The sequence below is a fragment of the Mauremys mutica genome, chromosome 8 (genome assembly GCF_020497125.1).
Source record: "Mauremys mutica isolate MM-2020 ecotype Southern chromosome 8, ASM2049712v1, whole genome shotgun sequence".
NCBI classification, from domain to species: domain Eukaryota; kingdom Metazoa; phylum Chordata; order Testudines; family Geoemydidae; genus Mauremys; species Mauremys mutica.
The window spans coordinates 17,331,780-17,359,734 of NC_059079.1; the positions used below are offsets into that span (position 1 = coordinate 17,331,780).

General features: G+C 46.8%; 1 protein-coding gene and 1 long non-coding RNA gene across 3 annotated transcripts in view; one reads left to right on the forward strand and one right to left on the reverse strand.

Moving 5' to 3' along the window:
- Positions 1-629: 629 nt before the first annotated feature.
- The window catches only part of PGM1 (phosphoglucomutase 1), a 37,594-nt gene continuing 10,268 nt past the window's right edge, over positions 630-27,955 (forward strand). The window contains exons 1-4 of one of the 2 annotated variants that reach the window (XM_045027077.1): positions 630-944; positions 21,406-21,568; positions 21,785-21,931; positions 25,454-25,579. In XM_045027077.1, the coding sequence (XP_044883012.1) occupies positions 699-944; positions 21,406-21,568; positions 21,785-21,931; positions 25,454-25,579 (682 nt within the window). In that variant the 5' untranslated portion in view covers positions 630-698. Of the gene's footprint in view, positions 945-17,490; positions 17,764-21,405; positions 21,569-21,784; positions 21,932-25,453; positions 25,580-27,955 lie in introns of those variants that run through there. The other variant, XM_045027076.1, reaches the window with a different exon arrangement.
- LOC123375805 lies at positions 4,674-16,991 on the reverse strand. The gene is made up of 3 exons (XR_006581580.1): positions 16,932-16,991; positions 16,609-16,727; positions 4,674-4,794 (listed from the first exon to the last, which is right to left on the reverse strand). It is a non-coding gene; the product is annotated as an uncharacterized LOC123375805 (long non-coding RNA).

Sequence of the window (27,955 nt, forward strand, 5' to 3'; positions counted from 1 at the left end):
GACTGTAGATGACCTTATAGTGGCCTGATAGAATATCACGGTTGGAAGGGACCTCAGGAGGTCATCTAGTTCAGTGGGTCTCAAACTTTTTTACTGGTGACCCCTTTCACACAGCAAGCCACTGAGTGCCACCCCCCAAATAAATTAAACACACTTTTTAATATATTTAATACCATTGTAAATGCTGGAGGTTGTCAGCTTGTGACCCCCCCATCTAATACCCTTGCAGCCCTGATCCCCATTTTGAGAACCCCTGATCTAATCCAACCCCCTGCTCAAAGCAAGACCAAGCCCAGGCACATTTTCATCCCAAATGGCCCCCTACAGGATTGAGCTCACAATGCTGGGTTTAGCAGGCCAATGCTCAAACCACTGAGCTGCCCCTCCCCTTGCAGGAGCTAATCTCCCTGTGGCTCCCCCAGCGCCAGGGTCGCCCTTCCCCACTCAGAGCAGACCCGTGGCCAAGGCTATGGGGTGCTGGGTCCCGGCTGCCCCCTCCCTCAACCCTCCCGCGTGGGGCTGGGGGGAAGCCTCCTCTCCGGCCTGTGTCTTTACGCGGGCGGAGCAGAGGGCTGGGGCGGGAGGCTGATGACAGCGGCAAGCTCCGCCCAGCGGCTGCTCCGGGAGGAGGCGGGGAGCGCCGCTGCCGCCAGCCCTGCAGCCCGGACGCGCTCGGCCGCCGCAGCCCGGCGTGCACCATGGTGAAGATCGTGACGGTCCGGACCCAGGCCTACGCCGACCAGAAGCCCGGCACCAGCGGGCTGCGCAAGCGGGTCCGGGTGTTCCAGGACAACGCGCACTACGCCGAGAACTTCATCCAGAGCATCCTGGCCACGGTGCCCGCGGCCGAGCGGCAGGAGGCCGCGCTGGTGGTGGGCGGCGACGGCCGGTTCTACATGACCGAGGCCATCCAGCTGATCCTCCGGATCGCCGCCGCCAACGGGGTAGGGGGCCCGGCCCGCGCCCGACGTGCCCGCTGCGCCAAGGCACGCCCGGGGCAGCGCCCCGTGCAACTCCCCTGCGGGGCAGCTTGTGCAACTCCCCTGCGGGGCAGCTTGTGCAACGCCCCGTGCAACTCCCCTGCAGCTTGTGCAACTCCCCTGCAGCTTGTGCAACTCCCCTGCGGGGCAGCTTGTGCAGCGCCCCGTGCAACTCCCCTGCAGCTTGTGCAACTCCCCTGCGGTGCCCGCGGCTCCCTGCCTCGCAGCGCCCCCCTTCCTGCTGCCCTCCCTCGGACTGTGGATCGTGGGGGGCAACGTGCCCCTGACTTGTGCCCCCCCCCAGCGGGCGAGGGCTGCCCCGCCGCGGTCCCCGCGCCTTGCATGCCCAACAGCAGCGGGCGGTGCCACTTCTAGCCAGAGCCTAGTCACGGTGACAGCGGGGGCTTGATTCCCCTTTTCCCCATCGCACGTCCCCCTCCTTCCCCCCCTCCCCGCCCGGCCTAGCGAGACTGAAAACAGCAATCTGCAGTCGATTGGTGGGTTGGGGGGCTGCAGGGGGCAACCAGTGGCTGGGAGATGAAGGCCTTAGTTATCTTGAGGGTTGGAATCGCTGTGCCCTTCAGGCACCGTCTGGCAGAGGACAGGCTCTGATGGCGCATTGAGGTGCTGCCTACGTGTGGATAGGTGAGTTACTGAGGTTTGGGGTTTTTTTCCACTGAGATCCCTGTGGGGGAGGGGTGGCACTGCTCTTGCATTCACCTTGGGGGAAAGCGTTAGGTCTGATGCTCTTTGACATTTAAGTTAACCTTTCAGGCATTAGAGATACAGTTTCCCTAGCTTGCTTCAGCAGTGCATGCAGCCCTTACTTAGACTGGCCAAAGGTTATTCTTATTGACTTTATAGGGCTTTTGTAACATTGCAAGGCAACACTGCCTAGCTCCTGGGAATCCATCTGATCTGCATGGCAGAAACTTTTCTGGTTAGACACAATGATTTGTTTACCCAGTTGCAAGCTCACACTATGGCCTGTATGTGCAAAGGCTGCAGTGTTCCCACCCCCACCTGCATTTAAGGAAACAGCTCTGGTCTTGTTATGCTTCTGGTTCCTCACCCGCACTAGTTTATACATTAGCCTTGCACTAGAAACCAGGGCCTCAGGGCCTGTTGGCTTGTTATGATTGTGGCAGAAGGCAGGAATTGTCGGTCCCTAGCAGTGAAACTGGCTCCTAACTGCTCATGAAACTAAAGGAGTAATTATTATGAGGCTGTGAAGAAAGTTCTGTCCAGGCCTGCATTTTACACAAGGGCTAATGACAGAAGCAGGAAACTGATCACATTTTTCTGCACCAATACAATGGAAGTAAATTGACTAATTATACAGCAGGCACTGTTACTAGAACCTTGAAACTGGGAGTATGGATTTTAATTAATGTTATCTAAGATAACTGGAAATTGTAGTCTGTTGATGTGGATATGCACAAAGATTCAGAATTTTAGTTTCATTGCTGATCTATAGAAACAATCAGATGTCTGTAACTAAAGATGGATGTATAACTTTGTCAGCAGTGTTCCCTCGAATTTTTTCCCACCCATGTGCGGAATGAATTTTGTTATGTGCACCAATATGGAGGTGATATGTGACACATGACCTTCATATTGGTGCACATAGCAAAATTTGGGGGAGGGGGTGGGAGGGTGAGGGGTTCAGAGCGTGGAAGGTGGCTCAGGGCTGGGGCAGAGGGTTGGGGTGCAGGGGTGTGAGGGCTCTGACTGGGGGTGTGGGATCTGGGGTGGGCTGGGGATGAGGGGCTCAGGACTGGAGCAGAAGGTTGGGGGGGGCGTGGTGAAAGGGGCTCCAGCTGGGGTGCAAGCTCTGAGGAGGGGCTGGGGATGAGGGGTTTGGGATTCAGGAGGGTGCTCTGGTGGGGAGAGAGAACTCTCCCCAGCAGCACCTGGGCTGGGGGGGAGAGGTGCCTCTCCCCACTGCGGCACCTCCGGCTCAGGATCAGCGCCCCGGCCCTGGCAGGTCCGACGGGCTGGGTTTGGGCCGGGGGAGAGGTGCCACGGCAGGTCCAGGCTGGGTCCGGCCGGGGATGGAGTTGGGCATTTGAATTCAGAATGCGCGGCTGCTTGATCAATGTTAATCGTGTCCCTTGGCTTCTTTTTTTCGCCCGCCAGGCAGGGATGTGATGCTGCTAGGGTAACTCAGTAGATGCTAAATCGGTGGAGATGAGCCTTGCCTCAGCCGGCTAGTTACGTGAAATCTGACAAATGGATCGTGTCATGCTGTTCTAGGCCTCCTGGCGGTTCAGATGCCTCTCATCAGCATGAGACGCTCTCCTTTGTAGAGTGCTGTCTAGGCTGAGCTGAAGATACTGGCTAGTTGCAGACAGTCACTGCAGCAGCGTAGGAGCCTGGCTAATAAAATCCACTGAAGCCAGTAACATCTCACAGGATAAAAACGTAATTTACAATTTACAAGAAAAGTCATGTAGATCTTGGTCTTTTATATTCTTCTCATAACAGCTGCTCACTTTGTAACCTTCAGTCAGTGCCCTAGTTTGTCGTTCCTTAACCAGAATGGCCCCTCCTTGTGTATAGCGATGAAAGGAGTGGATGAAGCAGCTTATTTTAATTTAAAAAAGAAAACAGCTGCGGTGGAGCCGAATTTTTTTTTAGAAAAGGGGTAGAGTGGGAATGTGAACGTTAATTTGTAGCATGCGGACCTAGCTGCACTGGCAGCAGGGAGCACTTCAGAGCCTCATGAATAAACAAATAATGGAATTAGTTTCAGCAGGATAAAGGACTGGTTTGTTCAAGTTTCTGGAAGCATACCCAGGCGTCTAATGGGATCTGGCGCTTTTCCAGGAAGCTGATCACCACACCATTGGTGATGCTTCCGCCCACGCCAGGGCCCCCAAGAGGTATGGGGAGAGGGATGGAAGCTAGGCTAGCCTGTGTCCTAAACAGCCCTTTTGTTAGGTGTGGTTAGCGCTCTTACACTGCCCAGTAACTGCTGCATCTTTGAGTGTACTGTAGTGATGGCGTTTTATCTAGGGAAAGGGACCCTCCTTAGAAAAAGAATTTCTGTAGTTTGTGGTTACAGGGTTTTCCTTGTAACGTGCTTTCTGGTGGACTGGGGAGAACAAGCCGGTGTGTTCCTTCTTGCACCTTGGTCCTGCAAACACTTATATGCATGTGTAACCCTGTGCACACGAGTAGTTCCTTTTAGTTCACTATGTGTGTAAAGTTATGTGTGTGTAAGTGTTCGCAGGAGCAGGTTCCAGGATTAAAGCAATCATCAGCCTATGCTTCCCATCCCCAGAAAGCACATTAGAAGGGTAAAACTGTAACCCCGTCTACAGAAATATTTCTTTTAAGGAGGGTCCCTTTTCTGAGGTAAGCTGTCACTACAGTACACACAGCTGAAGCAGTTATTTGGAACCTTTAGTCAGACACAGTTGCATGTTATGAGGGGCCTGTTTGCCAAGGGGTGTTTGCATTGCTCAGTAATTGATCTGATTAGGTTAAAATTCTTTGTTAGGGCAGAATAGGGCTCTGAGAAAGACAGACATTCTGGAAAGAAACAGGGAAACACGAAGCAAAGGAGGAAGAAAATAACTGATACAGATTGTGTGGGCTAGGAGGCTAAAGGCTGATATGTGAAGGAAAAAGGTTTACTTTATACAGAGCAAGGAAAGGTTTAACCAACTTAAAAACCAAACAGCTACTGCCAAAGACATCGGGATATCAGCAGGATGATCATAGCTGAAGATTTCAAGCAAGAATAGGTGTTGCAACTCCTCGAAACTTCTATTGAGGCAAGCTCTGTATACTTTCCTTTGTGAAGGAACTGAAAAAGGAAGCCACCAAGGAGAAATTTTTGTCATACTGAAAAGGAGAACCAAATTTCACACTGGTAGATCAGGTCTTCACTACAAACTTAGGTTGACAGAAGCTGCCTTACCTCCACCTAATAATGTACTGTATGCGTCTACACTACCAGGCCCCTTCCGCCAACCTAACTCACCTGTAATGTTGACTTAATTACTTCACCTCCACGAGAGGCGTAGCACCTGATTCAATGTTGATTGGTCAACAGAGAGGCAGTGTAGATGCAGCCTTGTGTATGTCGATTGAATTGAAGTATCCCACAATGCTCTGCTGTGACCACTCTGGAGATCGTTTTGAACTCTGCTGCATAGCAGCCAGGTACACAGGAAACAGCCCCTCCCGTTAAACCCCCAGGAACTTTTGAGTTCCCATTTCCTGTTTGATCAGTGTGGAGAGCTTGCCAGCCCAGCTGATCATGGCAACTCTATGCTCCAAACGCACCTGGAGTACACTGGAGGTAGTGAATCTTATTCACCTGTGGGGAGAAGAGTCTGGACAGACACAGCTCCGATCCAGCCAAAGAAACATAGCGATGTATGAAAAGATCGCATGGGACGTGGGGGAGAAGGTCTACAGCAAGGACATGCAGCAGTGCTCCGTGAAAATCAAAGAACTTCGGCAGGCATACCAGAAGACAAGGGAGGTGAACAGTCGTTCTGGTTCTGCACCACAGACATGCAGCTTCTACAGTGAGCTGCATGTGATTCTCGGCAGTGACTCCCAATGCAGCATGGATACCTCCTAAGAGTCTGAGTCCCAGGCCACCTCAGGCAACGACGAGGAAGACATTCTGGATGAGGAAGAGCAGGAGGAGGAGAATGGGAGACAGACGAGAGGTGGATACATTCTCCCCGAGAGTCAGGAGCTATTTTTAACCCTGGAGCCCAGCTGGTTGCAGGACAGCTTGGTGGCCAAGCGTGATGCCAGGGAAGGCACCTCTGGTGAGTAAACATTTCCAGTCAAACTGTAGGGGTTACATGCCCTTATATTTTATGTTTAATCTGAAGAAAAAGTGAGGTGCAGTGGGTATCTGCTTCCCGTGGCCGCCTTCAGCAATGCAGAGGGTGCCCCCCAGAAAAGACTGTTTATGTGCATAGTGATAGCCTGGGAATCCTCAGTGGAGATCTCCAGGAAACTTTCATGGTGGTACTCTACAATCTTTTGCAGCAGGCTTCTGGGGAGGGCTGCTTTATTTCTTCCACCACAGACCACTTTCGCAGACCACTCCAGTATTAACTCTGCTGGCATCATTGTGATACACAGTATAGCAACATAAGGACCAGGTCTGTACCCAGATGCTTGCAGCCTTGCTGCCTCTGTTACCCTCAGAAGACTATCACACAGGGTCACCAAAGGGAGATAGTGGAAGTTTTCATTACAAGTGCTTTTACCGCAAACAATAGAGCCTGTGATCCACCACCCATGGTGACTTCCGGATCCCTTAACCATGCTTTCCCTAGCATGCCGGTGATTTGGTTGGAAGGGATTGGCGTTGACCTCAGATTCTGCAAGTCCAAGGTGACTATTACCAGAAGTGTTAAGGGAAGGGGTGTGTGTGTGGGGGGGGGGGGGCTTCCTGTGTTCTCTCATGGCCTCAAATGACCCGACCCTTCCCACCCCCGGAGCCATCCCGGACAAAGACAGCAGTTTGGGAGGCTTAATGCTGGTCCCTGGTCTTAAAGCAATGTCCATGTTGCTAGCAATGTCCATGCTGCCCACCTGTGCTCCTGACATGGGTTTCCCACAAGTTGTAACACCAGGTCTGTCACTCATGCCACTAGCCCGTACTCACCATGGCTAAACAGCAAACTGGTTTGTTGAATAGCTAGGGAGTCTCATTATGTTCTGGGTTGCAAGGGGAGTGTTTTTCAAATAGCAACATTGCACTAGACTCAGGTTGCCTTGTGCTTTGCATACCTGACAGTGGGAAGCTTGGCCTTCAGCACATCCTTCACACCGGGAGAGAGGCTTTTGCAGATTAGAAGGTGGAAAAAGAGAACACACGATGACATGGTCAGCGAGATAATGAACGCCTCTGCGACAGCTGAGACGAGCTAAGAGCCTGGAGGATTTCATTGTCTGAAAAACTGGACATAGAGAGCATCCCAATAGCATGAGCGTGCCATGTAGGATGCACTGCTGTGGATTATGAAGGACCAATCGGACATGCTGAGGCATCTGACTGAGCTTCAAGAAAAGCAGCTTGAGGGTAGACTCCTTCATTCCCTTCAGAACTGCCTGCAAGCATCGCCCTGTTCAAAATCCCCCCTCCAAAAACATTCCAGGAGGCAGGGGGTGGATGGGAGGTGCAGTATCCCTTCCACTCAACACCGGGAGAGGGAACTGAGAACAAAAGGCAGCCATTTGAAGACCTTTGATGGGCAAGACTGCTCTGCTTTTACAGACAAACTGACTTTGTTTCTTCCCTCCCAATTTTATCTCACCATTTTCCCAAGGTTAAATTATTTTCCTGCTCTTTCAGTTTCTTTGTGCAATAAAAGTCAACATTTCGAGAATGAAATGCTCTATTTATTCCAGTCATGGGGACTGGGAGGAAGGCGGGGTACAGGGAAGCTGATGCAACAGAAGGGATGGTGTGGGAAGGCACAACACAGATAAGCGGCACACATTACTGTGGCTCATTAGTGAAACGGGTTTTCAAAGCCTTCTGGAGACACAGCTCCTTGCTGGGCTCTTCTTATTGCCCTGGTATCTGGCTGCTCAAAATTAGCTGTCAACATATCTGCCTCCACCCCTGTGGAAACTTCTCTCCCTTTGCCTCACAGATATTGTGGAGCACACAGCAGGCAGCGATAACAATTGGGATATTGCTTTCACTGAGGTCTAACTTAGTAAGCAAACTGCGCCAATGACCAATTAAACACCCAAAGGCACATTCCACCATCATTCTGCACTTGCGCAGCCTATTGTTGAACTGCTCCTTACTGCTGTCCAGGTGGCCGGGTATGGCTTCATGAGGCTGGGTCTCGCAGGATCTCTATTGGCATTTCAACATAGTTAGTGGTTATTTTGCCATCTGGAAAGAAAGTCCCTGATTGCAGCTTTCTGAACAGACCTGCGTTCCTAAAGATGCTTGCATCATGTGCCTTTCCTGATCATCCCATGTTGATGGTGGTGAAACACCTCCTGTGATCTACCAGCACCTGCAATACCGTTGAAAAGTATCCCTTATGGTTTATGTACTCTTTGGCTAGGTGGATAGGAATATGCATACCATCTATTGCCCCACTGCAGCTAGGGAACCCCATCATGGCAAAATCATCCACTATGTCCTGCACGTTGCCCTGAGTCACAACCCTTCTTAGCAGAAGTCGATTAAGGGCCCTGCACACTTGGGTCACAACAGCTCCCATGGTGGATTTACCAACTTGGAATTGATTTCCCCACTGACTGGTAGCAGTCTGGCATTGTTTGCCACTCGCTTCTCCATTGTCAGAGCAGCTCTCATTTTAGTGTGGCTGTGCTTCAGGGCCGGGGAAAGCTCTGCACAATGTTCCTGGAAAGTGGCCTTCCACATTCGAAAGTTTTGCAGTCACTGCTCGTTATCCCATAGCTACATAATGATGCAATCCCACCAGTCAGTGCTTATTTCCCAGGCCCAGAAATAGCGCTCCACCATGTTCAGCTGCTGCGCAACTGCCAGGAGCAACCAGGAATTGTTTCGTATTATGGCTTGCAGCAGGGCTGCTGGAAGGATATTGCAGTGTTCTCTGTGGCAGCTCCTGTCTCGGCTCTGGAAATACTGCAGGATAAGGCACCAGGTGTTTTGTAATGATCACAACAAGAGTGCACGGCTCTGCAGAGTCCATGCTGCTTGGATTATGGCTAAGGCACGGGCAATAAATAAAAATTCACGTCCTGTTGCCTGTCCATGACTTTTACCAAAAATACCCCTGACTAAATCTCTACTTCTGGGCCCCACTGCTTTGGAGGGCTGCTGCTCTGGGGGGGGCCCTGCTCTAATGCTGGGGGTTGACTGCCCCCGGCTGCTGCTCCCTGGGGACTGCTCTCCAGACAGCCTCCAGGTGCCCCTGAGGCCACTGCTGCTCGGGCGGTCCCTACGGCGCCCCAGGACCTCTGCTCAGGTACTTCCCGGAGCCAGCTGCACTGGCCACTGCTTGGGCGGTCCCCGGAGCCAGCTGCCTGGGGCCGCCCGAGCAGTGGCCGGTGTGGCTGGTCCCACGGACTGCCCAAGCAGCTGGCCTGGGTCGCTCCAGCAGCGGCTGGTGGAGCTGGCTGTGGGGCGCCCTGGAGTCGGCCACAGCAGCTGCTGTGGAAGTCAGAGAGAATCACAGCCTTAGTTATGAATGGGCCTGCTGTATGTGTGCTAACAAACCAGAGAAAAGTGCTAGAAATTAGAGTGGGGAACACACTGAACATTTCATATTCACATGCTGTAGACACTCATAGTCATCTTGTGTGTAAATGTGGAGCTATATAGACTATAATTCACTTGGAATTCTTGCAGTTAATTAATCTGGAAAATAATGTCATTCCATCTTGATCTAGAGAGAAAGGCAGGTTCATTCGTTCTTTCTGTGGGCTTCCCCAAAACTGTTTTGATTCCAAAATGTTTCTTTCACTTTAGAACTGATTGTTGTAAGGCTACTTTATCCAGTAACTTCTGCTCAGGTCTCATCTCATAAGATTCTCTGCCAGAAGGTGAATGTCTTTCAAATCAAAAACAGTGCTTATAGTACAGGGTAAGATTCACTGTCACTGGTCATATAGAACTTAAGCAATATGGAAAGGTGACTTTGAGAATCTTAGTACTGAAGGCTAAAGGCAGAATTTGGTTCTCTTTGTTTTTCAGAATCGCACAGGCTTAGTTTGATACAGTTTGCGGTACTGATTTGATACAGTTTGTGGTACTGAAAGCCAGTATGTAGAAATAGCAGGAAAATGATCTTTTGACTAAGACTCTCAGTCTAAAGTTTACATTTTCTGAAAACACAATCTTGTTTTGTCTTTTTTATCATTAACCAAAGTCGGCTGTTAGCAGGAAAAAGTGCATAGCCCTGGCCACGTTCTTGCATGTCCAGTTCCTCTTGGTAGCAAACTAGAAAACTGCACCAGTAAATACTCCACAGCTTTTCTATCTTTAAAAACCAGGCAGGAAATCCAGGATTTTGCGAGAGGTGCCCTTCCTCCCCCCACACCATTCATCCTCAGAACAAGGATGGCATGGGCAGTGGCAGGGCAAGCTTTCCCACACAATCTCCACTGTGCCAGGGTGGAGACATTGGGTGAAATCCTGAGCCCATTGAAGCCAGTGGCACACCCACTTCATCTCTAGTTCAGCCTCAGACCTTTTTTCTTTCTTTTGGGTCTGTCAAAAGAGGTACTAATTTTAATGGTGATATTTTTTTTCATACAGACACTTGCTCATTAAGGGATAAGCTGTGAAACAGCCATCAGGTGAAAAATAAAGGTAAAGGGTCTTGTATTCCATGCCTATCCCCAACCAGTCACTGTTGATCGGCACTAACATCAAAGTAAAGTAAAAGGTTGATTCCTGTTATCTGGAAACCTCTAGAGTTTAAGTCTAATTTCAGTGTGAGAACTCTGCCGGGGCTGCCTGAGATGCCTCTGAAACTTTGTGACAGAAAGTCAAACTAAATGAAGCCATAGAAATGTATTAGTCTTTAGTAGCTGAATTCCACTGCTGCTTAATTATACGTGCATTAGGGGGTCGTGTGTGTGTTGTATAAGTATAAATCACTGGGTTCATAGTGACCTTCCCCCCTGCCAATGGGTGCGTAGTTTCATGTAAATCTCCCCCATGCAGTAAAAGGGGGGAACATGTTCTAAGGGTAAGTCCAGACTACCCGCCAGATCGGCGGGTAGCAATCGATCTATCGGGGATCGATATATCGTGTCTCGTCTAGATGCGATATATCGATCCCCGAACACATTCCTGTCGACTCCAGAACTCCACCAGGGCGAGCAGCAGAAGTGGAGTCAACGGGGGAGCCGCGGCCATCAATCCCGTGCCATGAGGACGGGAGGTAAGTCAAAATAAGATAAGTCGACTTCAGCTACGCTATTCCCGTAGCTGAAGTTGCGTATCTTACATCGACACCCTCCCCCCCTCATCCCCAGTATAGACCAGACCTAAGAGTTTACTTTTTGTATGTGCTTGAATAATGAGGCATTTCAAGGAGTTGGACATCCTACAGTAAGTTGAACTTATAGTGCCATCTGGGAGTGAGAAGGGAAACTGCTTGCCTAGGTGTTTTAATAAATACCAATGGGAATTTCCTATGTAAATCCTCCTGCAGTGATCAGAAAGCAGACCCGCTGTGTGAACTGAGTACAAGTAGAACCTTGTTAGGGTACGTCTACACTACAAGACTATTTCGAATCTACTTAACTCGAATTTGTGGAATCGACCTTATGAAGTCGAATTTGTGTATCCACACTAAGTACACTAATTCGACTGTCTGAGTCCACAGTAACGGGGCCAGCGTCGACTTTGGAAGCGGTGCACTGTGGGAAGCTATCCCACAGTTCCCGCAGTCCCCGCTGCCCATTGGAATGCTGGGTAGAGCCCCCAATGCCTGCTGGGGGAAAAAATGTGTCGAGGGTGGTTTTGGGTAACTGTCATCATTGAACCGTCAATCACGCCCTCCCTCCCTGAAAGCGCCGGCGGGAAATCTGTTCACGCCCTTCTGTGGTCGGTTACAGCGCGGACGCCACAGCACTGCGAGCATGGAGCCCGCTGTGATCATCACTGCACTTATGGCCGTTGTCAACTCCTCGCACCTTATCGTCCACCTCTTCCACAGTCAGCTGCTGAGAAATCGGGCGAGGAGGCTCCGTCAGCGCGGTGAGGACAGGAAGTCACAGAGTGGCGCAGACCTCTCACAAAGCAGGGTACGCCGCACAGTGGAGATCATGGTGGCAATGGGTCAAGTTCATGGTGTGGAACGGCGATTCTGGGCCCGGGAAACAAGCACGGACTGGTGGGACTGCATAGTGCTGCAGGTCTGGGATGAATCACAGTGGCTGCGAAACTTCAGGATGCGTAAGGGCACTTTCCTTGAACTCTGTGACTTGCTGTCCCCTGCCCTGAAGCGCCAGGACACCCGGATGCGAGCAGCCCTGACTGTGCAGAAGCGAGTGGCCATAGCCCTCTGGAAACTTGCAACGCCAGACAGCTACCGGTCAGTAGCGAACCACTTTGGCGTGGGCAAATCTACCGTAGGGCTTGCTGTGATTCAAGTAGCCCACGCAATCGTTGAGCAACTGCTCTCAAAGGTAGTGACTCTAGGAAACGTCCAGGTCGTCATAGATGGCTTCGGCGCGATGGGATTCCCAAACTGCGGTGGGGCTATAGATGGGACTCACATCCCTATCTTGGGACCAGCCCACCAGGCCAGCGAGTACATTAACCGAAAGGGCTACTTTTCTATGGTGCTGCAAGCACTGGTGGACCATAGGGGACGTTTTACCAACATCTACGTCGGGTGGCCGGGCAAGGTTCATGACGTGCGTATGTTCAGGAACTCTGGTCTGTTTAAATGCCTCCAGGTAGGTAGTTTCTTCCCGGACCACAAAATAACGGTTGGGGATGTGCAGATGCCTACAGTGATCCTCGGGGACCCAGCCTACCCGCTAATGCCCTGGCTCATGAAGCCCTATACAGGCGCCTTGGACAGTGAGAAGGAACTCTTCAACTACCGGCTGAGCAAGTGCAGAATGGTGGTGGAGTGTGCTTTCGGACGTCTCAAGGGGAGATGGCGGAGCTTACTGACTCGCTCGGACCTCAGCGAAAAAAATATCCCCGTTGTTATTGCTGCTTGCTGTGTGCTCCACAATCTCTGTGAGAGCAAGGGGGAGACCTTTATGGTGGGATGGGAGGTTGAGGCAAATCGCCTGGCTGCTGATTACGCTCAGCCAGACAGCCGTGCCGATAGAAGATCCCAGCGGAAAGCGCTGTGCATCCGGGAGGCTTTGAAAGCTAGGTTCCTCGGAGAGCAGGGTAACCTATGACTGTCCACTTGATTTACAGAGAAGCTGAACCTGAGCCTGTTTCAGTGACTGTTGACTTCGATCTGCGGTTACATACCCCGTTCTCCAGGTTTCCCCCCTTCCAACACACGTTTTAAAATAAATTTAATGGAACACTGATTATTAACAAAGTTTTCTTTAATTATGAATTCCTGTTCAAGGGTTGAAACATGGACGCGGACTGTGGTGGGTACGGTGTGCACTGATGTACAGACCGCTTCTACACTAGAGGAATGACAGGCTCCTGCTCCTACAGCGGTCTCTGGGGGGAGGACGGTTGCAGGTGGATGTGCAGGAAGGGGTGGGTTTGCAGGAAGGGGTGAGGGGTGCCGTCTTTGGGACGGAGTTTGGATGCAGGCTCTGGGCTGGGGGTTGGGGCGTAGGAAGGGGTGAGGGGTGTGTGGGAAGGGTGAGTATGTGTCCGTGGATGAGGGCTCTTGCTGGGGCTCAGGGCATCGGAGAGGCTCGTGGCTAGGGTGGAAGGGCATGGTAAGGGCAGCCTGCCTTGCCATTTGTGGATGGCAGGCACTAGGACCCTGGGGCAGCATACACCTCACAGACTGACCCTGGTGCCTAGTGACTGCAGTCTGTGTGTGTCCTGCTGTTGATCCTGCCCCCAAGTCTGTACCCTGGTAATGGAGGCTGTCCTATGCAATTAAAAAAACCCTCCCCCCCTTCACACAAAGTCTTCTGACAAGGAAAACGTGACGGAAACAGTGAATAACAACAAACTACTCTTAATACTCAACTACACAGTTGAAACTTGGATTTGGGACTGGGTGATCCAGGAAGGGAAGCACTTCTCAAAATTTATGGCATGAGAGCTGTTTGGTACATGAGCGCTCTGCTGGGGTGGAGTGACAGTTTTCACGGCCCCTAGCGCCCCTCCTTCTTGTGATTTTGGGTGAGGGGGGGACAGGACTTTGTGGCGGGGGAGGGCGGTTGCAGATACAGTTCAGGGAGGCTCTCTGCTCCTGCCTGCGGTCCTGCAGAACATCTACAAGGCGCCGGAGCGTGTCCGTTTGTTCCCTCATTAGCCCAAGCAGCGTTTGAGTCGCCTGCTGGTCTTCCTGCCGCCACCTGTCCTCCTGTTCGCTGTGTGAGCGCTGGTGCTGACATAGGGTCTCCCTCCACTGTCTCTGCTCGGCCGCCTCGGCTCTGGAGCAGGCCATCAGTTCCGAGAACATGTCGTCCCTAGTCTTTTTCTTTCGCCGCCTAATCTGCGCCAGCCTCTGTGAGGGGGATGCCGGGGCAGTTCGTGAAAGAGCCGCAGCTGTGTGATGGGAAAAAGGAAGTGATTTCCTTGAAAAGATACATGTTTGCGAGCACTGAACACAGTCTACTCAGTTTCTGTGAACAAGACCATACAGGGCACCTAGTCTCACGAGCTCTCAGGACAAGTTCGAGATTTCGGAATACGCTTTCATTGGCTGCGGTCTTGCACAGGAGATCGGACAAGCGGGGCGGTACAGCTGAATCCGTGTAGCAGCCAGGCCTGGTAAGCCCTACACTATAGGCTGCTTAACAGTTAATGGATAGCTGTGCCCTCCCGCTGAAGGCAATCTGTAAAGCATAAAGTCTGACCCTGTTCCAGCCCCTTGCGGCTGTGCCCGGGAAAGATCACTGTATGCTTTTCCTCTGCGGCCTCCAACACGTGGCTGTTAAACGAAGGTCATTGCTATGCAAAGTAAAAGTCAAGCATTCACAATAGTAACAGTACACTAATTGCCCTAATTAGATGCAGCAGTCGCCCAACGAGATTACCCTGAGGCGGGTCACTCGGAGAGAGAGGATGCTTCTAGAATCCCTGCACAGACCAGGACCGTATGCTGCCATGCTAGTGGAGGCAATGATTCCGCTGTACGTTAGGATGGCCTGGCGCGGAAGAGTGTGCTTCCACGGAGCACCAAATAAGGCACCTCTCCCCAGGAACCTCCTGCGGAGACTTTTCAAGCTCCTCTACGAGAGCTTCGTGGAAGTGTCCCAAGAGGACTTCTGTTCCATCCCTATATGTGTGGACCTTCTTTTTATATAGTTTTATATGGAAAAGTTTTTATATAGTTTTTATTCCTGTTTTTTTAAAAATAAATGTTTCCATGTTTATAGCACTTACCGACTGATCCATCCCCTGATTCTGAGTCCGGGTTAACGGCCAGGGAGGGTTGGTAGGGGATCTCTGTGAGGGTGATGAAGAGATCCTGGCTGTCGGGGAAAGCGGTATTGTAAGCGCTGTCGCCTGCGTCGTCCTCCACAAACCCTTCCTCATCTTCCCCATCGGCGAACATCGCCGAGGAACTGCCCGTCGACACTATGCCATCCTCAGAGTCCACGGTCACTGGTGGGGCAGTGGTGGCAGACCCACCTAGAATGGCATGCAGTGCCTCGTAGAAGCGGCATGTCTGGGGCTGAGCTCCGTTTGCCGCTCTGACTTTTTGGTAGCCTTGTCTCAAGTCCTTGATTTTCACGCGGCACTGCGTTGTATCCCGGCTGTATCCTCTGAGTGCCATGGCTTTGGAGACCTTCTCGTAGGTCTTTGCATTCCGTTTGTTGGAGCGCAGCTCCGAAAGCACAGACTCATCGCCCCACACAGCGATCAGATCCAGGACTTCCCGGTCTGTCCATGCTGGGGACCTCTTTCTATTCCGGGATTGCATGGACTCCTCTGCTGGAGAACTCTGCATCGTTGCAGGTGCTGCTGAGCTCGCCCCGATGTCCAACCAGGACATCAGATTCAAAGTGCCCAGACAGGAAAAGGAATTCAAATTTTCCCGGGTCGTTTCCTGTGTGGCTGGTCAGAGAATCCAAGCTTGGACTGCTGTCCAGAGCGTCAACAGAGTGGTGCACTGTGGGATAGCTCCCGGAGCTACTAAGTTCGATTTGCATCCACACATAGCCTAATTCGAGATAGCCATGTCGAATTTAGCGCTACTCCCCTTGTCGGGGTGGAGTACCGAATTCGAACTAAAGAGCCCTCTAGGTCGAATTAAACGGCTTCCTGGTGTGGACGGTTGAGCGGTTAATTCAAATTAACGCTGCTAAATTCGATTTAAAGTCCTAGTGTAGACCAGGACTTAGTCAACCCTGGGAATTGTTTTTCCACTTCTGTACCACAAGAGGGAAACGTATACCTAAGGACTTAACCACAGTGCCTATGCATTTCAGGACACCAAAGTAAAGATGAGTTAGTTAACACATGATCTTAGCCAAAAGGCCGTACTAATACAGAGCTTTAAAGATGTAAAATTATTTTATTTGGCTTCTTAGCCTATTTATTCTCTCCAGTTGCAGAGCTGAAACCTCAAGAAACCATCCCCATAGAACACTTTGCAAGTGGTCACAACCATCAAATTGTATTAAAAATTATAACTCCCCCCCGCTTTTTTTTTGCTTCAATAGTAGGTAGGCTGGACCGTAATGAAGTGTGGCTTCATAAATTGCTCAGTTAATGCTTGTTAAATGTTTAGAGATACTTGGATTAAAGACTCCACAGAAGCACAAAGTATTATTAAAAAGCATTGTTGGTTATTTTTAATCAACATGTTAACTTCCCAGAATTCAGAAGGACGGTACTGCATGCATTTTAAGAAACTTGGCATCTCGCCAGCCCGGATGACATTTTCTTGGGATTTCAAATAATTTGGCTGCCATACTCTTCTGCCAGAGTTAATCATGTTTCAATATTCACAGCTTTGTACAAATGTAGTTTTTTGTAAAATAATAGCATTTTATAAATGCTTACCTGGGGTAAACTCTGTTCCTAGTTGGACTGTGGTCAGTCTGGAGTAACTCCATAGAAACCATTGCAGTTATTCTGGATTTTTCCCAAGTGGACTTTGGCCCATTGTGCCCAGCTGGTAACTGCAATGTTTATTAAAGGAAAGCCATTCAATTAAGCACTATAGAATACTGGCAATGGAGAAGTTATTGGCTGTCAATGACAGTAATATAAGGAAACTGTAGGTAACTGAGATCTTCTGATTGCCATTTTAAGAGTGACCTTTAAGTTGCTGGTCTCCACAAAATAACTTTAGCTGTGTACAGCCATGCTTCCTGAACACTTACCTTCTCAGTATTCACTTCCCAATGAGGGCTCTCTGACAGTGGGAGTCACAACTGGCAGACCTGGCAGAACTTTATGAATCTGCTTGTCTGTCTAAAACGATTCCAGCTCTGCATTGGTTTAGAAAGCAGAGCCGAGCAACAAATCAATGCTTTTGACTGAAGGGCTGACCTACTAAATAGCCTCTCTTGCTATCCCCATCCTAACAGATAATTGGACAGAATTAACACTGCTGTGGTCTAGTCTGTGATAATACAAGAACTGCACAGAACTACTGCTGTCACAATCAGAAGACTGTACTGCAGGCAAATCTCTTTTTTTCTTTCCGTTTTCATGAGGGATTGCAGTGTGGAATTAATACATATTCTTTCTGACAGTGATCTTGCAGAACAAGTGCAAGAAAACTTCTTCAGTTACCGAAACCACATTCAGCACAAGGTTCAAGGAGCTATTTTTGGGCACTTGACTGCTTCACGGAACTTCTAACTAGTTGACGTGCCATTGCTGGTGTCAAGATTGAGTTTTCTTTTATTTTCACCCTAATTTATTTTAAATGTATTTATATGAAAAAGAAACATGGAAGACCGTCCTCTGCTTATATTGACTTTGCCAACAGCAGCTTACTATGACCAGAAACCGGGAACCAGTGGATTACGGAAGAAAATCTATTATTTTGAGACCAAGACAAACTACCTGCAGAATTTTGTCCAGAGTATATTTTTTTCCATAGATCTAAGAGATCGACAAGGATCTACTATGGTAGTTGGAGGAGATGGGAGATACTTTAATAAATTGGCAATAGAATTGATAGTTCAAATGGCAGCTGCCAATGGGGTTGGTATATGATAAATATGACTAAATTCCTAGTACTGTAGCTGATCTAAGCAGAAGTATAAAGTCATAGTAATTAAGAGGTGTTCTAAGTTTTAATTAACTAATTTCCCATTGCCTTTTAAATGACTGCTATTGGTTAACTGAGAATTATGGATCATCGTGAAGTGTTTTAATGGAAAATTACCTTTAGTGATATTGAAATTACACAATTAAATTTTTTAAAAGCAATGTTGCCATTTAGCTTTGAAGAGAAGTGAAAATACATGTGCAATAGGGTAGAAACGTAGACATACCAGTGTGGAAAATAAATATTGTTAGTTTCTCATTAATGCTCATTTTGTTGATTTGCAGCAAATTATTGGCATTTGTGCGTTTTGTAACTATCTTCATCAGCTCACAATGCCATTCTTAGTAAGTAACTGGTAGAGAGATGGGCTCTTTGTGCTCAGTGACAACTCTGCTTTGCTCTGCAAAAACAGTTTCATTATGGTCTGAGCTGTTCAACAAATGAAAAGGCAAAACACAATGTTTGCAGTTTCTCAATAGATATAAATAGCTATGTCATGAATGTCACCAGAGCATTTGAAAATAAGGATATCATGTGTTTTAGCAATACAGCTGGGCCCCTTTATAGTGAACTCCAGTTGTGGTGACATTCCACATGTTGGCGTTAGAACAAAAGTCCTAACATCTTTTAGTGCAGTGCAGCTCGGTTCAGTTTTTAATGGATTTCTGGATATGAGGTTTTTCTGTGAAAAAGGCAAAGATTCCACTGAAGATTTTATTTTATTTTTAAGGCAGAGAGAAAATAATACTAGCTGCCTCTGCTGTTAATATAGCTCATGGGGAATTTATGTGACCAAACTCCTGATCGGTAGCATTATAGTTCATAGCAAACAGGTAGAGAGAGTTCCCCCCCCCACCCCCAATCTCTTGATCAACAACATAATTTGGGGGGGAGGGGTGTAAAAATTAGAAATAGCAGGTCCACCTTGTCTGCCATTGTAAATCAGTGTAGCTCCATTGAAGTTGATACATGGTCCAAACTGAAGATCTGTAGGATGCAAATTTACATCAGGTAATGATCAGGCCCACTGTTTGGATCATAAATATCATGTCAACTGCCTTTGATTTCCAGTTTCTTTGTAGTTCATTCACTATTTTAATAAGAAATGCGAAGTCTCAAAAAGCATAAAGCTGGTATCTCAGCTCATCTCCCATGAAGATGAAGCAATACCCATTTACAGTAGCTGAGGATCTGGCGCTATATTTATTTCCAGTAAAATAGCCCACGCGTGTCTTTCTTAAATTTGACTTTATTGTAGTTTTTATATTCTGTCCTTTCTGTCACTGATTAGCAATGCCCCTTGGTTTATTTATCTACTTCATGCTAACCCCAGTGTGTAGAATATAAAGTATAATTCTGAGAATATTTTCAAGTGTAAAATTATTATAACGCACGCATATCTCATCTTAAACGTGTAAAAGGCAGTTCCATCGGTATGTGATGTAGGTGGATACTGTCACCTCTATGAATGTGTGATCAGAAGGATTTCCAAATAAGACCCCCCGCACTTGGTGTCTCAGTAGTCTAATTGATATTGCATACTTTAAATCTGATTTTTTTAATTGAAGGAAATGACTAAGCTAGTAGTCCACTAAACCTGGCATGTATAAATAAAGACATGTATATTTAGAGGTCGTAATTATGGCATGGTGTAAAGGATTTGTGAGTCTGCATTTAGTGTACTATATAGTTCACCCTCCTTCCTGTTGGATAGATGTACTGAAGATGGGGATGGTGGTGCAGACAGCCACCTGCTTGATTGAGAGAAAAAGTCCTTCCATTTCCATTTAAGAGCTGTAGAGAGCATCCACCTGTATTATCAGTGAAGAGGAGAATAAGAGCTGGATTCTAGCATTTATCTATTTTTTTTATTATAAAAGGACTTACATCCTATAGGTTTTTCTGTATAATGAGGGGTGTGTGGAGGTGTGTGTGGAGGTGTTGCATAGTATTCCTTTAAAATGTTGTGACCCAACACTGGCCTCTCAACAAGTTTAACTGGTGTATTTGAAATTCAGATCTGAGCATTGTGGGAAGGGGATTTCTATGTTATGTACAATATATTTCCCTCGTACTGAGTTTCTTGTTAAGTTAAAGCTTTAGCTGCAACTTCTTCCACAAAGAAACAACCTTCACATTGGGGAGTGCACAGAAACTGCTTGGTTATTAAGTGGGGAATGGATGATATTTTGGCATTGGACCAAAATCAGAGGTGAATCTAGATGGTGTACCTTTTCTCCACCCTCTCCCTTCTGATGTGTACATTCCACAAATATAGATTCTCTAGACTTACTTTGGCTCATATACGTTTATCAATATGTAGCTTATACTCTCCCTTACACATTGCTTCCAAATTTGGCCTGCTGGGTTTAAGAATCTAAGAGTATGTCTATACTGAAATAAAACACTCGATGCTAACTCATGTCAGCTGACTTGGGCTCATGAGGCTCAGGCTGCAGGCTATAAAGTTGCAGTGTAGACATCGGGGTTCAGGTCAGTGCCTGGGCTTCCGAACCATGCAAGGAGGTGGCGGGGTGTGTGTGTGTGTTCTAGAGTCCAGGCTCCAGCCTAAGCCTGGATGCCTGCACTGCAGTTTTATAGCCCGCAGCCCAAGCCCAGCGAGCCCAAGCCAGCTGATATGGGCCAGCTGCAGGTGTTTTATTGCAGAGTACACATACCCAAGGGCTTGCTAACAGCGGTGCGTATTGCTATTCACACTCCCGTAGTCCGACCTGTGGGGCAAAGTGCTGCACTGTAACTCCCTCATGTGGATGTGGTGGGAGCAAACTAAGGTCTGGTTTTCACTGCAGGGATATCGATGCTGCTGCTGCAATTGATGCAGCAGGGATCGATTTAGCGGGTCTAGTGAAGACCTGCTAAATTGATGGCTGAGTGCTCTCTGGTCGACCACGGTACTCCACCTCTCCGAGAAGAGTAAGGTAAGTCGACCGGAGAGCATCTCCTGTCAGCGCAGCGCAGTGAAGACACCGAGGTAAATCAACTTAAGCCACGTCAACTCCAACTACATTATTCACACAGCTGGAGTAGCGTAACTTAAGTCAATTTACCCCTGTAGTGAAGACAAGTCCTGAAAGTAGGCTTGGCAGGATTAGGTTTTTATTGGTAAATGTCAGTAAACATTGATTTCACTGTACGCACACAAACAGATGAAAAAATGTTTCCATTGATAATAGTCGAAATTTCCAGAGGGGCAAATAAGAAAAACATGGCTGAGAACTTATTAGAGTTTGATTGAAGGATATCGACTTTATATTTTGACATTGACAATTTGTGTTTTTAATAGTTATATAAATATAACTTTTTGAATCTCAGCAACTATTGTCATTAAATAATTGCTTGACTCCCCCTCATAATTTCCCTCCACTATGAAAATTTGTCTATAAAAATAGAAAAAATGCTTAAAAATAATTCTGCCAAGTCTAAAATTTACACACAACTGTGTGAGAGTTCTATAAATATCTGCATCTGTAAAGTTGCCATTTCTAACTTTCATGCTCTAGCAGTCTTTAAAATTGTGAATTTTTTTTATAGTTTGTTTTAAATCTTTGTTTTAGATTGGCCGTTTAGTGATTGGACAGAATGGAATTCTCTCCACCCCAGCTGTCTCCTGTATTATTAGAAAAATCAAAGCCATTGGTGGCATCATTTTGACAGCCAGTCACAACCCTGGTGGCCCAAATGGAGACTTCGGCATTAAATTCAATATTTCCAATGGAGGTAAAGTTTTCCCTGGTGGCCAACATTTCTTACATCAGTCAATATACCTTCAGTACTGTCAGCAGTATATTTCACTAAACAAAACAAGTGATCTACTTCCCTTGTAAAATAATACTGTTCCCAAGAGAAACATTCTCATCCCTTGTCTTCTGATGTACCTATGGAATGCATACTTACAGCACACACTAAAAACTTTCCTTCCTTTTTCACTTGTAGGTCCTGCTCCTGAAGGTATTACTGATAAAATTTTCCAAATTAGCAAGACTATTGAAGAGTATGCTATCTGCCCAGATCTGAAGGTGGACCTTGGTACCATTGGAAAGCAGCAATTTGACTTGGAGAACAAGTTTAAACCATTTACAGGCAAGTGACACATTTATCCTTGTATAAATGTATTTTTTACTTTCATGGGGCAATTACATAGTATGGTAGTGCCTTCATTTGGCAAGGTCATTTAATAGATTTTAAGGCCAAAAGGGATATGATCCGTTAGTCTGGCCTCCTGCATAGCACAGACAACAGAATTTCACCCAGTGATTCCTGCATTGAGCACAACTTGTGGACGAATCAGAGCATGGGTTAAATTTCTAGAAGCACCTAAATGCGTTAGGGCCCTACGTCCCGCTTTCAAAAGTGACATAGGCATTTAGGAGATTACATCCCATTGACTTCCTGTGAAAATTAGGTTCCCGAGGGCCAGATTTTCAAAGGTATTTAGATGCCAAGTGACATTGTCAGATGCACCTATGTGCCTAAATACTGTTGAAAATCTGACCTAAGTGCCTATCACTTTGAAAATGGGACTTCTGAAAATTTTCCCCCATACCTTTTTTACATAGGCATCTGATCTTGATTTAAAGACTCCAAGTGACAGAGAATGCACCATATCCAATCGCTGCAATTTAAAATGTTGAATCATAGAATCATAGAATATCAGGGTTGGAAGAGACCTCAGGAGGTCATCTAGTCCAGCCTCCTACTCAAAGCAAGGACCAACCCCAACTAAATCATCCCAGCCAGAGCTTTGTCAAGCCAGACCTTAAAAACCTTCAAGGATGGAGATTCCACCACCTCCTTAGGTAACCCATTCCACTGCTTCACCACCCTCCTAGTGAAACAATGTTTCCTAATATCCAACCTAAACCTCCCCCCCTGCAACTTGAGACCATTTCTCCTTGTTCTGTCATCTGCCACCACTGAGAACAGCCGAGCATCATCCTCTTTGGAACCCCCCTTCAGGTAGTTGAAGGCTGCTATCAAATCCCCCTCACTCATCTCTTCTGCAGACTAGATAGGCCCAGTTCCTTCAGCCTCTCCTCATAAGTCATGTGCCCCAGCTCCCTAATCATTTTTGTTGCCCTCTACTGGACTCTCTCCAATTTGTCCACATCATTTCTGTAGTGGGGGCCCAAAACTGGACACAATACTCCAGATGTGGCCTCACCAGTGCCAAATAGAGGGGAATAATCATTTCCCTTGATCTGCTGGCAGTGCTCCTACTAATGCAGCCCAATATGCCATTGGCCTTCTCGGCAACAAGGGCACACTGTTGACTCATATCCTGCTTCTTATCCTCTGTAATCCCCAAGTCCTTTTCTGCAGAACTGCTGCTTAGCCAGTCGGTCTCCAGCCTATAGCAGTGCATGAGATTCTTCTGTCCTAAGTGCAGGACACTGCACTTGTCCTTGTTGAACCTCACCAGATTTCTTTTGGCCCAATCCTCCAATTTGTCTAGGTCACTCTGGACCCTATTTCTACCCTCCAGCAAATCTACCTCTCCCCCTAGCTTAGTGTCCTCCATGAACTTGCTGAGGGTGAAATCCATTCCATCATCCCAGGTCATTAATGAAGATGTTGAACAAAACCAGCCCGAGGACCAACCCCTGGGGAACTCTGCTTGCCAACTAGACATCAAGCTGTTGATCACTACCGGTTGAGCCTGACGATCTAGCCAACTTTCTATCCACTTCTAGTCCGTTCATCTAATCCATACTTCTTTAAGTTGCTGGCAAGAATACTGTGGGAGACCGTATCGAAAGCTTTGCTAAAGTCAAGGTATATCATGTTCACCGCTTTCCCCCCATATCCGCGGAGCCATTTATCTCGTCATAGAAAGCAGTCAGGTTGGTCAGGCATGACTTGCCCTTGGTGAATCCATGTTGACTGTTCCTGATCACCTTCCTCTCCTCCAAGTGTTTCAAAATGGATTCCTTGAGGACCTGCTCCATGATTTTTCTGGGGACTGAGGTGAGGCTGACCAGTTTGTAGTTCTCCAGATTCTCCTTCTTCCCCCTTTTAAAGATGTGCAGTATATTTGCCTTTTTCCAATCGTCCGGGACCTCCCCCAATCACCACGAGTTTTCAGAGATAATGGCAGATGGCTCTGCAATCACACCAGCCAACTCCCTGAGCACCATCAGATTCATTAGATCCGGATTCATGGACTTGTGCATGTCCAGCTTTTCTAAATAGTCCTTAATCTGTTCTTTCACCACTGAGGGCTGGTCACCTACTCCCCATGCTGTGCTGCCCAGTGCAGCAGTCTGGGAGCTGCCCTGGTCTGTGAAGACCGAGGCAAAAAAAAGCATTGAGTACTTCAGCATTTTCCAGATCCTCAGTCACTAGGTTGCCTCCCCCATTCAGTAAGGGTCCCACACATTTCCTGACCTTCTTGTTGCTAACATACCTATGGAAACCCTTATTTCCAGTTTGAACTTTTCTGACTTCTATTCTTCAGTCTTCTTGTGGCTTTGTATGCTAGCTTAAAGCATTCTCTAGTATCTGATATCTTCTCCCTGTATAGGTATTTATAGAACCATATTGAATCACTTCTTTGTCCTCCAACAGGCACTCTTTTCATATATTGCATGTGGTTCATAACAAAATATGTTCACTTTAATTTAAGTGAGACTGTTGGGCCCTACTAATACTAATACAAATGTTATCGTTCCATTTGTGCTACAGTATAATGATACCCTTTGAAAATATGTTAGCAAAACTTAGGCAATTTTGCACTTACGTTTCTTTCTCCCCACAAAAAAATTCTAAAATGTTTTCAGGTGTTTTTTAAAATTTTGAATTGATTTTTATCTCTGCATTTGCACTTAAAAATCTGTTATGTTACAGGTTTTGTGTAAAATTAGACAATTTTTGCAAACTTGCAATGAAATGTTGTTTTTTTTCAGATTTAATTGCACATATTTCACACTGTGTGTCTATGTTAAAAAATAGAAACAATTTGAATATTTTTATAACAAGGAACCTGGTAAAATTCTTAGTTCCTTCAACCCCCAGTGTTAGCACACTGGGACTTTGCATTAGTACATTTTCCACCCCATTGCCTTTATATGGACCAAATTCCGTTCTCAGTTACACAGGTGCAACCTTTTTCAAAGGTACAAATGAGAGTTAGGTGTCTGATTCCCACTGACTTTTAGTGGAAGTTGTAGTCCAACTCTGGTAAATGCTTTTGAAAGTTCCACTCTCATTGTAACTGAGAGCCGAATTTAACCCTCTGGAATGAAGAACAGAGAGATTAAGTTGTACTGGGAGCTACTTTTACCTTCAGGTTTCTGGCTGTGTTGATTAGGCTGGAAGCCAATAGGGAATGGCAGTATGTAGTAATATTGAAAATCTTCTAGAAAGTAGAACTGTAAAGTGAGCTGTTACCTCAGATGATTTTCTCCATTGCCATTATTAGGAATTGATACTATGGGATATTCAAAGACCTTCTTATTTTGAATGGCAGGCCTTTGTGCTAAGGAATGTCATCGTTGTCATAAGTAGCAAAGTTACCATTTTGAATAGGATTTTAGTCTATCTGATCAGTCTAGTCATTGCTAGTCTCTCAGTGTATTGGGTTGTTGTTGTTTTTTGGCTCTGCAGTTGAAATTGTGGACTCAGTGGAAGCTTATGCGAACATGTTGAGGAACATCTTTGATTTCAGTGCGCTAAAAGAACTACTTTCAGGACAAAACCACCTAAAGATTCGCATAGATGCTATGCACGGAGGTATGAAATAATTACTGTCTCCTCATTTTTTTTTAGCTATTTCTTGGAGGGAGAAACTCATTTAAGAACTAGCTCACTCTTTTTTTTTTTTTGGCTATCTTTTATTTTCCTCTGTTTGAGAAGTGCATTGCACCGTCTGTAGTCACCATGAATCCTCATTTGTTCCAGCAGAGCTTTTGGGAAAAATTTTCAAAAGCGCCTGAGTGACTTAGGATCCTGAATGTAATGGACTTTCCTTCTCCCTGCCCCAACCTCCCACATGCTAATTTTCAGTATTTTATTTGTAATGGTGGCAAAAGGGGAGTAGGTAGCTTTAGAGGGGTCTTATAAACCGAGCCACTTACCGCACCAAGTGGAAGACTCACTTGTTGCCTTCTCTAACATAAACATAGAGCAACATGTGCATTTAAAAACAAAACCCTACACTACACAAACAAGTCTCCCTCTGGGGAGAGGATGAGAATGAACCACACGTGACAGATGTTAGTCACATTGCTTAATACCCCACTGGAAGGCGCTCAGATACCACAGTGATGAAGTCAGTATGAGAACCTGTGTAATACATACATATTATTGTAGGTATGTCATGGGGGGGGTCTTATTTAATGAGCTTGTGTTTTTGCCTTCCTCCCTCTCATTTGGCATACTGGATGGAAGAGTTGGAGACAAAGAATTGAACATCCAGTTGGTCAATGCTGTGCCTTACTGATAACCTCAGAACCCTGGGACAAAAACGTATTGCATAGAACACGGGGTACCGCATTTGTCGTGCCTCCTAGCAGTCTAGAGCTGTATTTGGGAGAGAGGTTGTTGGTTTTTCTCCTGAGCCAAATTCCGGGGAGATGGAAACATCTGTGTAAATTACACCTCTCTGTAAGGAAGGAGGCAAGTTCTACACTGAGGAGAAGGACGGGCAAGTGGCAGCAGGGGAAACGACCAAGAGGAGAGTATGATGAGATGAAAGATAAAGAAGGGGCTTTGCTCCACCTATGCAGAACTTGCCCTTGCTTGCTGAGGTGAAATTTACGCCATCACTTACATCACTACTGAATTTGGCCCCTTCTCACTCATGCTGCCTCCCCAATGTCAATAGAGTCACTATGGTCTAATGGCAAAATTTGGCCCATAATATAGAGAACAAATTTTAACTTTCTGCTGTTTTAATACAGTGTGTAGAAAGCAGCAAAAGCTAACTGGGGTCCTCAGGCCTGTCAAAACTGCTGAATCAGCTACATAGTTGCTGGACCAATTTCAGTTGCTGGTGAATTGACAGCTGACAGCTGCTGCTGTAAAGAGAGTATCAATGGTATTAGACACGGACAGACTTCAAAAGAATCTTGCTAGTAATCTTACGGTAAATAGAATACGTCCCCCAATAGCAAGTTTACTTCCGAACTGCACTGAAAAAATTTTAAGTTAGGGACGTCAGACATGTTGAATCTTTCAAGTTTACTTTTTCTAACTTTTATCTCTGATTTGAGTATTTAACATAATAAAAATATCATGATCTCAAGAAATGAGTGAGGGGGAACTTTGTAGCGGCCAGTGGAAATGCTGCACTGCTCAGGTGTGTCTCTCTCATTAAAACATAAGGTTTTATTTTCTTGAGAGCGAAACAAGGGTGTAGCCCAATCCTGCAACCAGATTCGTGCAGGAGGAATTTTAAATCCAGGTAAAGTCCCCATTGAAGTCAATTGGGCTCCACAATGTGTCTGTCCATCTTGATCTGATTGCAGGATTGAAGCCTTAGGCTGTAACTATGTAGTATAGAGAGAAATATTTGCTTTACAAGGCTTGTGTGCCTAGAGACTTTGTCGATAACCTGCCCATGATGTTCCTACAGTAAAGCTTATTCTGTGGGGCATTCTCAGCACCCTGTTTCCGTCTTCTTCATACCACAGTCATGCTAAGCATGGAATTTCAGAATAACTTTTTTTTTTAAATTGCTTTGTTTATTGGTGTGTGAAACACAGAATATCATGCTATATTGTGAGATGTTCAGGGCCAGCCTTCCCATTTTCTCTCCTGTTCCACGGGCCATCTCAGTGACAGATATGGATTGTGAGCTTTTGGGGAACAGGAAACATCTTTTTGTTGTGTTTTTGTACAGCATGTAGCACTGTGAGGTCCTGGTCCAGGACTTGGACATCCAGGAGCTACCGTAGTATCAATAACACATTGAGTCACTACGTGCTTGATCTTTAAAAGCAGCAAAGAGTCCTGTGGCACCTTATTGACTAACAGACATATTGGAGCATGAGCTTTCGTGGGTGAATACATGCATCCGATGAAGTGGGTATTCACTCACGAAAGCTCATGCTCCAATATGTCTGTTAGTCTATAAGGTGCCACAGGACTCTTTGCTGCTTTTACAGA